General features: G+C 38.4%; 1 protein-coding gene across 2 annotated transcripts in view; it reads right to left on the bottom strand.

Moving 5' to 3' along the window:
• Nucleotides 1-217: 217 nt before the first annotated feature.
• EVC (EvC ciliary complex subunit 1) overlaps nucleotides 218-10851 on the bottom strand; it is a 142187-nt gene continuing 131553 nt past the window's right edge. For both annotated transcript variants that reach the window (XM_069070033.1, XM_069070031.1), the window contains 4 exons: nucleotides 8396-8522; nucleotides 6812-6905; nucleotides 5548-5656; nucleotides 218-589 (listed from right to left, as the gene is read on the bottom strand). In XM_069070033.1, coding sequence (XP_068926134.1) covers nucleotides 508-589; nucleotides 5548-5656; nucleotides 6812-6905; nucleotides 8396-8522 — 412 coding nt within the window. In that variant the 3' untranslated portion in view covers nucleotides 218-507. The remainder of the gene's footprint in view (nucleotides 590-5547; nucleotides 5657-6811; nucleotides 6906-8395; nucleotides 8523-10851) is intronic.

The raw sequence follows: 10851 nt of genomic DNA, 5'->3' as shown, positions 1-10851 counted from the left end.
CTTTTTAAAATCATCATTTTCACAGAATGAGAATATTTTTGATTTGGAAGGGGTAGTAGAACACAAAACATCCAGTGTCAGAGTGGGAAAGGAGTTTACATAGAACATCAGCCCTGGGAGGGACCATAAAGACCGCTATGAGGATGATGAGGCCCAAGAAGGCCAACTGCTTTCTCCAAGATGGTGCAGTGAATGAATGGATTTGCAAAGACCACACTTATTTTACAGAAAGAGAAAGAAACTTTATTTTTTTTCTGGACATTTTTTATGTTCTTTGGTCCCAGATAACAATACTGATTTCCCTTTTCATAATATTTTAAAGTTTGACAAGCTTTTATTATAAACATATTATCAAACTCGATCTTCACAAAAGCCATGTGAGAGAGATTTCACAAGTATTTTCCATGGGTACCACTTGAGGACACTGAAGCCCAAGGTCACTCGGCTGGGTCTTCTGATTTCTAGGCAATGGTCTTAACACTGACAATTCGACTTCTCTCCAAGTAACTACAAGTTACTTCTTTTTTTCCTGATCTTCTTCGATTTCACTAGTTCACCAACATCACTTTCACTTTGATTCTGCAATTTACTGTTTATAAAACAGAAGAAATGAAATAATGAGAACTGGGGGCAAAGGATAACTCCATCTTTTTTTTCTGTGTGTAAAGACAAAATCTATTATAAATGAATAGAAAGCAACTGATTCTATAAATATACACTGGGTGATGCAATGGAAAGGATATGAGGTGTAGAGTGAGAGGGCCTGAGTATAAATTCTGACCTTACCATTTCACTCGCTACTTGTATAACCATGGGCAAGGTTCTCGGCTTCACTGAACTTCAGTTTCCTTATATGTAAATGAGGGATCCAGGCAAGATGACTTAGAAGGTCCCTTCCAACTTGAAATCTATGATTCAGTGATCTGATGGCTGCTGTTTTTTAGAGAAAGGTCAAACCATGTGATGTATAAAAGGTCTGAGAAACATAGTCTCTATGCAATTAATTATTTTATTAATCATACTAGTAATAATTAATAAAAGGGGTCAGTGGTACTCTCAAATGTCAAAGACAGGGCTAATGGAACCCATTCAATGCTTATATACCCTTGGAAGAGGGGGCAGTCCTGAGGGTGGTAATCAAGTCTGATTGGTAAACAATTAATAAGAAGAATGAATATTATAATGATTAACAATTAATAAGAAGAGTGACTATTATAATGAAAGGTGGGCTTATTCTAGTGATGGACATGACTCTGATCACCCAGGCTTCATCAAAGAGACTTATCTATACTCATGTCACTCATCTAGGCTAATATAGATTAAAAGGAGAATTCACTTTTTCCCAGACCTGTCCAAGTAAAACAAAATGGGCCAGAGTCTGTCAGTTCACCTAACCTAAAATTTCTTTATCTTTTAAACAGATCTGTTTTCCAGTTGGGTCAAATTTCAAGATTTCATCTCATTATGAGCTCTGCCCTTCAAAGGCTGGCTGAATAACCTATAAGGGCTGATTTCTAAATGAAGAAAGGAAGGAGAAAAACCTTTGTTCTAACTCAATATTTGGCTATTAATATAGGAGAGAAATAATCATTTCTCTTAGCCATATGGTACCAAGCACATGGTAGGGGTAATAAGAAGTCAGCATCTTCTATCACTTCAAGGTGCCATGGCATTCTTTACATAATAGACCCATGAAGGAGGTCCTATAAAGCTTAGGAGGAGGAAGAAAACTGAAACTCATAGAAATGAAACTGCCCAAGGCTACACAGATAGTCAGTGGATGAACTAGAATGTCAACCCTTGGGTCTTGATTCTGATTCTGGCTTTTTTTTTTTGAGGGGGGAAGGCAAGGTAACTGGGGTTAAGTGACTTGCCCAAGGTCACACAGCTAGTAAGTATGTCAAGTGTCTGAAGTCGGATTTGAACTGACTCCAGGGCTGGTGTTCTATTCACTGGGCCACCCACCTAGCCACCCCACTGGCATTCTTTTCACTACCCTCACAGCTTCCTCCAGGGACTCCTGAATCAGTATGTAAGAACAGACAAGTTTGGAAAGCCAGGAGAAAAGGATTCTAATTCTTCCAGGGAGACAACATGGAATGGGAAAAGCCTGCATGGGGATCACATGACTTGGCTTCCAATCCTAGTCTGTTCCTTAAGAAATGATTAACCTCTTTGGACCTTAGCTTTCTTTCCACAAAATGAGCAGGTTAAATGAGATGATCTCCATTGTCCCTTTGAGTTCTAAATTTACGATGCTATGAATTCATACACTATCACCCACCACATCATTTCCAAAGGAGCTTTGTAAGCTTTCCACATATAATGTATATGAGCAGCAGAGGGCAGAGTTGGAGCAGGCATGACCAGTTAAATTCCTCAGCCCAATTAGCTCCATCTTAAGGTACAATGAAGGCCCAATATACTTGACTACCAAATTGAGAGAAATTTTCTACAATTCTTATCACACGCTCAATCATGTATGTTGGATAAGGTTCTAGTAGTGGACAAACTCGACATAATATGGGTGCAGATGTCCAACCGCATGAAGCACCAGAAAGAACCCCAAATTTGGGAATACATAGACCTGGAATTGAATCCTAGTTTTTACAGATTCTCTTCAAGACCTTGAGCAAAAGTCACTTAATGTCTCATCTAATGTCTCAGTTACCTCATCTATTAAATGGGGGGTAATAATGCTTTGTATTACCTTACATAGGTACTGTGAGAAAAGTGCCTTTTAAATCATAAAGAGCTACTGAAATATGAGCTCTTATTATTGATATTACAAAGCATATAAAAGGTTACTGGAGTTTATTTGTTAACCACTTCAAGGGAAAAGCAGACTTAGGGGCATACTTTAAATAGTCTTCAAATATCGAAAGGGCTTTTGTGTGGAAGAGGGTTTGGATTTGTTCTGTCTGACTTCAGAAGGCAGAACTAGGAACAATGAGTGGACCTTGTAGAGAGGTAGATTTTTCCTCATGATAAAGAAGAATTGTCTAACAGTTAAAGTTGCCCATAGCGGAATGTGTTGTCTTGCTAGCTAATGCACCTCTTATCACTTAATGTGTTAAAGCAAAAGTTGGTCAGTCATATATCAGAGATGGTGGATCGGGGATTCCAATGCTGGTTGGGAGTTTAGACTAAATCACCTCTAAGGTTTTTTTTTTCTATTTCTAAGATTTTATGATTTATTTAGACTCAGAGAGCTAGAAAGGACCTTGAAACTGTCATGTGGTCTAGTTCCTTGTCACAGGCATGTTTTAATTTAATGATCAAAAACAGATGGCTGAATAATTCTATTTTAAGAGCTCTCAAGGGATGGTGATTTCACAACCCCCCTGCTATAGTGACCAAACAAGACTTTCTGCCATACACCTAACTTAGTTCTGGAAAACAACTGGTCATAACGCCTTTTAATAGTTCATCATAAATGTAAAGTAAATACCATCACCTCCTATCCTTTTCTCTTTTTTTCTTTCTCAACCAACCCACCCTCATGCACATTAAATATTTTATTGGATTTCTTTTTCTATACATTTTATCCTCTGGCATACTCTTGTGCAGTGTCTTATATTTACTTTACAATTCAAGTATTTAACAAAGACCTGATCAAAGCCAAGTATAGAGGAATTCATCACTTTCAAGGGCATTAGAGACTCATGCTAATTACTCTGTATTGTGGTATTAAATTTTTAATTCAATTTTCATTAGTCACGCTCCAAAAGAAAGAAAAAAAATATGCTTCAATCTATACTCTGAGTTCATTAGTTCTCTATATAGAAGTGGATAAGCATGTTTCATCATGAATACTTTGGAGTTGGGGTGGATAACTGTATTGATCAAATACTACATATTTTACAGTTGATTATCTTTACAATATTGGTGTTGTGTAAATTGTTTTCTTGGTTCTGTTCACTTTACTTTGCATTAGTTCATACAGATCTTCCCAGGTTTTTTGTGAAATCATTCTTTTATCATTTATTACAACGCAATAGTGTTCCATCACATTTATATACCATAACCTGGTCATTTGTTCCCCATTTTGCAAAAAGATCCTAATTTACTCATTCTTTGCTACCACAAATAGCTTTTGCCATGGATTCCTTTGCTATTCTTGATCTTGTTCTTCTCCAGATGAATTTTGTTATTATTTTTAGGTCAGTGAAATAGTTTTTGGCACTTTGGTTGGTATGGCATGGAATAAGTAAATTAATTTCAGTAGTATTGTCATTTTTATTATATTGCCTCAGCACACCCATAACCAACTAAAAGTCCTCTAATTATTTAAATCTGTCTTTATTTATGTAAAGAGTATTTTATAATTGTGTGTATATAAATCCTGTGTGTGTCTTGGCACATAGATTTCCAAGTATTTTGTACTGTCTTTGGTTATTTTAAATGAAATTTTTCTATCCCTTCCTGCTGGATTTTGTGGGTAATAAATAGAAATGCTGATGATTTAGGTGAGTTTATTTCATATTTTGCAACTTTGCTGAAGTTGTTAATTGTTTCACTAGTTTTTTAATTGATTCTCTAGGGTCCTCTAAGTATACCATCATATTATCTGCAAAAAGTGATAGTTTTATTTCCTCACTGTCAATGTTTTTTTCCTTCAATTTATCTTTATTGTGTTATTTAATGACAAATACAAAATAAACTAGAGACAGTCTACTACTTTAGAGACTTATGTCATACTTGGGGTTCATTCTCTAGGATTGGGGTTCCCAACATTTTTTGTTCTGTGAATCACTTTCAACTACCACAACAAAAATGTAATGTAGTCTCCTAGGGTGACTTAATATGCTATTCATGATGCAATTTATAATTATTTATTGCTTAAATTGCCATTAAATAATTTGAGCACAACTCCCATGGGCCATCATCTTGAACTCCCAACAGGTTTGTGGAAGATTAAGTGGGAAACACTGTGTGGGACAATGAAGATTATTTTATTTTATTTTTGCCATATGATTGCCTCACCAGTCAGTTTTAATTGTATGAGATAATATATACTAGATATATAGATCCAAAATCAGTTGCATTGAGAGGAAAATCAAATTCATGGGAGCAGATGAAATCGCCATGTGAGATGACAGAGAATGGGAAGGGAAGAGGTCACAGCACAGTATTTTGAGGGACACCCAGAATTAGTGGGCATGGTAAGATGAAGATCCAGGAAAAGCTACTGAAAAGGAATGGCCAGACAGGTAAGAGGACAAACAGGAGAGAACAATGTCCTGAAAACCTAGAAAGGAGAGATTGTCCAGGAGAGGGTAATTGACAGCATCAAAAGTTGCAGAGAGATAAAGAAAGATGAGGAATCAACAAAAGGTAAATGTAAGCTACAAATCATGGCTTGACTTATATTAATATAATTCAGGATAAACTTAAAAGTGAGTTGTGCATCCATTTTCTCTTTTTCAAAGAGCCAGTTGTTAAGGACTCACCAGCACACCACTACAGTAGTCCAACTAGGACTATATGGTAGAACTAAGGTAGACTTGTAAGGCTATGAATGGAACTTGTAAACCACAATTATACCTGAGAGATCCTGAAATCTGGTCCCTGGAGATAGGATCATCTTCATTCAAATTAGGATCATCATTTTCTCGAGGGAGGGGCTTCTTCTTTTTGTTCCTCAGACATTTCTCTGCAGAAGACAAACTATCTCAGTTTCAAACTATTTTTTTGGTGAAGCAGAGTTAAGTGATTCGCCCAAGGTCACACAGCTAATAAGTGTCTGAGGCTAAATTTGAACTCAGGTCCTCCTGACTCCAGGGACGGTGCTCTAGTCACTGTGCCACCTAGCTTCACTAATGGTGTGATTCTGGGCAAGCCATTTCTCTTTTCTGTTGCTCATTTTCTTCTATTAAATGATGAGGTTAGACTATGAGGTTTCTAAGGACCCTTACAGCTCTAACGTTCCATAGCTTAAAAGATCTTAAAACTCTGAAATTTTATGATCCATGTTCTAAAGTATCTTCTGACTTTATATAACAATCTATGGTCCTTTGATTGAAGAGTCCTTACAACTTGAATATTCTATGCCCTCAGGTCTCTTGCAGTTCTGACATTCTGTCTTTTGATCTAAGAGTCTAAGAGCCCAGTGCTCTATCCACTGAACCACCTAGCTGCCCTAGCTGTCTACTAGTATAGCCTAGCATAGCTGCAAGACACCTTTCCACCATGATGAAACATCAAAGAAGGGCTTTAATGGATAGTAATGATGATGATGATGATTCTTATAACTATAGTCAACATTTATATTTGTAATGACCTTTATAATAATTATTGCTTTCAGTCCTTATGACAGTCCTTCAAGGTAACTGGGGAAAAAAGTATACTTGTCTCTATTTAACAGATGAGTAAACTGAGGTCCAGAGAAAGCTGAAGTGACTTGCCTAGCACTACACATGTGTGTATGCTACTCTGACTGCCTGGAAGTAAATTTGCAAAAGATGGACCAGCCCTCCACCCCCTTCCATTCACAGAGGTAGTGTGATACAGTGAGAAGAGTATTAGTTTAGTAAAACCAAAAGAGACATGGGCAAGAGTCCTGGCTCTGATGTTTAATATCAGTGTGACCTTGAGTAAACTAGGTGCTGCAGTGGATAGAGTGTTGGGCTTGGATTCGGAAGGACCTGAGTTCAAATCCCAGTCTCAGACAGTGTGACCCTGGGTAAGTTACTTAACCTCGTTTGCCTCAGTTTCCTCATCTGTAAAATGAGCTGAAGAAGGAAATGGCAATCAATAGAGGTGATTGGCAGAGCTGAGATTCACACCTCCTCATTCTCATTTCACTTACCAGGTTGCCCTCTCTTGTTTGCTGCTGGTTTGTTTTCAGTGAGGGGAACTCTAGACAATGCTGCCAATTCAGTGATGAAGATCTGCTCAGCTTCCTGAATAGACAAGAGAAGAAGACAAACAATGAAGACATTTGATGGGGGTCCCTTCCTCTCTGTGGATCTCCATCCTATCTGCTCTTCAGTGCCGACCCTTTACAGTCAGTAAAGAGTGGTATGCACTTCACCTCACATTTCAACATGACTTAAAGGTATAGAAAGAAAGCCCTTCACTCCCAATGATCCTGTTATAAAGGTCTCCCAAATGCTGTCATTCTCACCTCACAGATGAGGAAAAGAGTCACAGAGAGGTGAATTCATTGCCCAAACTGTACTTTTGTGGAGGGTCAGAGTGAGGACACAGAGCAAGTAAGCATTCAAATCCCAAGTCCAGGGCTGTTATTACAGCACAGTACAGAAAATCAACCTCTTGGGCACACTCCAATTATGAACAAAAATGTTTGCACCCAACTCAACCAATCGTCCTCCTTCACAAGATTTGGCTCCAAGTGCTTTTTACTTCTTTCCAAAAATCAAATCTGTCCTCAAAAAACAAAGATTTACCCTAACTGTGGAGATGAAAATACACGTGCTATTAAAGTGTTGAACGGCATTTGACCCCCAAAGAGGAGTCCAGAAAGTTTGAATAATATTGAACAGCATTGTTGCAAAAAGCTGACATCTTCCTAAGGGGACTTCTTTGAAGTGATCAGCATTTATTTGGATGGATAAATCCTGAAAAAAGATGTTTAAAAGGAGTCATGGAACTTTAAAGTCATGCTTTGGATTTCCATGATGATATGATTTCATCATCAGGTTTAATTATTGAAATGATTTTTGAGCTGCATGTACATTCCTATTAAAGAGGAAACTCCAGTTATTGCCAACCTTGACTAAATCATATGTGTGCTGTGTGTGTGTGTGCGTGCATGTATATATAATGTTAGTCTGACCACCTGAAGGTAAATTTGCAAAAGATAGACCAACTCCCACCCCCTTCCATTCACAGAGGTAGTATAATACAGTGAGAAGAGTATTAGTCTACTAAAATCATTAGAAATGTGGGTAAGAGTGCTGGCTCTGTTGTTCAGTGTGACCTTGAGCAAGCTAGGTAGTAAAGTAGATAGAATGTTGGGCTTGGAGTCAGAAGGACGTGAGTTCAAATCCTGGCCTCAGACAGAAGGACCCTGGGGAAGTCACTTAACCTTGCTTGCCTCAGTTCCCTCATCTGTAAAATGAGTTGAAAAAGGAAATGGCAAACCACTCCAGTATCTTTTCCAAGAAAACCCTAAATGGGATCACAAAGAGTTGGACACAACTAATCAATTAAACTATAACAAAACCTTTGGTAAATGACTGATTTAATTTCTTCATTTTTATCTGGGGCATGATATTACACTCCTTGCCTCACAGGGTTGTTGTGGAATAAAAACTTTATAAATGCAAGCTTTTCTTTTTGTTCACAAAGCCTGTTTACTTGGGCATAACAAGTGCTTAGTTAATGTTTATTAAATTGAACTGAACACAGGTTTTTCCATCAATGTTACCTTCATCTGAGTCTCAAGCTGGGCTCCCAGCTGATCCATAACTTCTGAAGTCTGCTTCAGGGAGGCCAAGCGAATCTGCTGATGCACATCAAACTGGACCAAGAACTTCTTTTGCTGTGACAACATCCTTGCAAGAGGAAACAAGAGCCATCAACACCATTCTTAGGGGAAGATTTATCAGAAAATAGCTCTGTCTCCACTACACTAAGTACTTTGAAGAAGCTGGCTGAGTTCTGAGAATTGGGGACTAAGTGTACATTATCTTTTTAAGTTGCAGAGGCAGGATAAATATTGTTGGAAACGCTTATTCCCAGAGCCCATGATGCAGGCAGGGCAAAACCAGATTCCAGCATCTCAGGATGGAATTGCACAGCTCAATCCAGGGTCAGTCTGTGGATGAGACCAAGAATTACAGAATCCCAGTATGGGAAGGGACCCCAAGGGTCTTCTGGTCCAAGCTACACTTGAATGAGCATTCTCTCTAGGTAATGCCAAAGGAAAAAAATCCATTCAGTCTTTGCTCAAAGACCTCCAGGGTTAAGAAACTTATTGTGTCCTAATTCAGTCCAGTCCAATTTTGCATAGGTCTAAAAGAATTTTCCTTATGGAGGCATGCAATTTCCACCAATTTGTGGTAATTTTGTCCTCTGGGGCCAAGAAGAACAAGCCCCCACGCCCTCTCTTATTAGGCAATAGACTAATAAGGCACTCTGATTACCTAGGGGACTGTTGAGGAAATTCTGGCACTGCCCTAGCAACCCTAAGGAACAGGCAAATGTTTTACCGAGAAATGGGAGAGGTTCACGTGGTGACTGTCAGGGCTGCCATTTTAGCTGGTGGTCTGTCAGAACTGAAAAGGGAGCTGAGGTTCACTTAAAAGAGCCCCAGACTTGAATTTAAGAGACTTGAATTTGAATTTTTGCTTTCTTGCTTACTATCTGCTTATTCTTGGGTAAATCACTTTCCCTTTCTGAGAAAAAAAAATGTGATAATTTCCTTTCATAAATGACCTATGTCATAGGGCTGTTCTGAGAATGAAATGCAATACTGAGCATATAATGTTTTCAAAATGTCTATACTATTATTACCTTATCTTATCATTCTGTTGGTCCACAGATTTCAAATACTTTCATGATGTGTTTATAAAATAAATTTAATAACAGCTGTTTGTCAAATATTTATTTGGACAGGTTTTTTCTATTATAAAGGAATATGGGTCTGGTTATATATTTTTACTTGTTTTACACACATACAGACACAGACACACACACACACACACACACACACACAGAGAAAGAAACTGATATCTATGTGATGCAATTGGAAGGGCTTCTGGAAGGTCCCCTCCTAAATCTTCCTCAACTGGGTGCTACACTGCCTGAAAATAAACCATTAGATATTCATTCATTTGCATGAAACAAGACCCTCCCCTTCTAGTCTTCTTAAAGCTGAAAATATGTCTGGGAAAATATTTTCTCCCACCCTCCCTTCCTTATTTTTTCCTCCCTTCCCTTCCCTTCCCTTCCCCTCCCTCCTCCCTTTCCCTTCCCTTCCCTTCCTTCTTTCCAAATTCACAATCTAAAAAACTCAGATAACCATTAAGTTAATTTTATATGCAAGGATTTGTTATTGTTGTTTGTCCTTCATTCTCTAAGAGGACCAATGACATCAGGAAGTTGATGTTTTGTGAGCTGTGCAAAGTCACCACCACTCTCTCCTCCAGAGTCATCTGGACCCAGTGGCAAGATATGGATCAGAATGACAGGAGATGGTTCTGGATACAGTGACAGACCTTGGCTAGTTTGTTTGAGGCAATGCCCATTCAGTGATTAAGGCTTGGTGGGAAATGAGGCAAAAAATGGTCTCTTTCACCTAGTAAAAAATAATCAGTCTGGGAGGGGAAGAGCTTTATGGTTTCTGGCCAAAACAGAAACAATTTCTATTAACACTCACTCTGAGCATCAAAACCCAAACAATGACCAAGTGAGGCTTGGGCTGGGACCTACTGTTGGCCAAGTAGTGAGAGTCAGTGTGACTTTGGTTTAAGGCCTGAAAGTAGCTCCATTCCAATCCCAATGAGTTTTATCAAAGCCTGATTTTCCAGTGTTTTTTAAAGAAATTTTAATTCCAGTTCTTATTTTGAGAAATCATAAATGACACTATGTGGGGCAAAAGAGAGAACTGTCCCAGTTTTTTTAATGATAGAATAAATAAGTAGGGAGAAGAAAAAAAATAAATCTAGCCCATAAACCCCAAAATACCTTGTGATGTTTCATTGATCGAAATGTATATCCTTTTGAGCACAGCACCCACACGTAAAGGTATGATTCCCTATGTGGAAATAGGGTGAGTAGAGAGAGGAGGGAGGAAGAAAAAGGAAGGAAGGAAGGAAGGAAGGAAGGAAGGAAGGAAGGAAGGAAGGAAGGAAGGAAGGAAGGAAGGAAGGAAGGAAGGAA

This window comes from Petaurus breviceps, unplaced genomic scaffold (genome assembly GCF_028583685.1).
Source record: "Petaurus breviceps papuanus isolate PSGF00001 unplaced genomic scaffold, PetGlider_PUasm1.0 140, whole genome shotgun sequence".
Lineage (NCBI taxonomy): Eukaryota > Metazoa > Chordata > Mammalia > Diprotodontia > Petauridae > Petaurus > Petaurus breviceps.
Note: the sequence above shows the minus strand (reverse complement) of the source record. Positions and strands in the feature narration are given on the sequence as shown.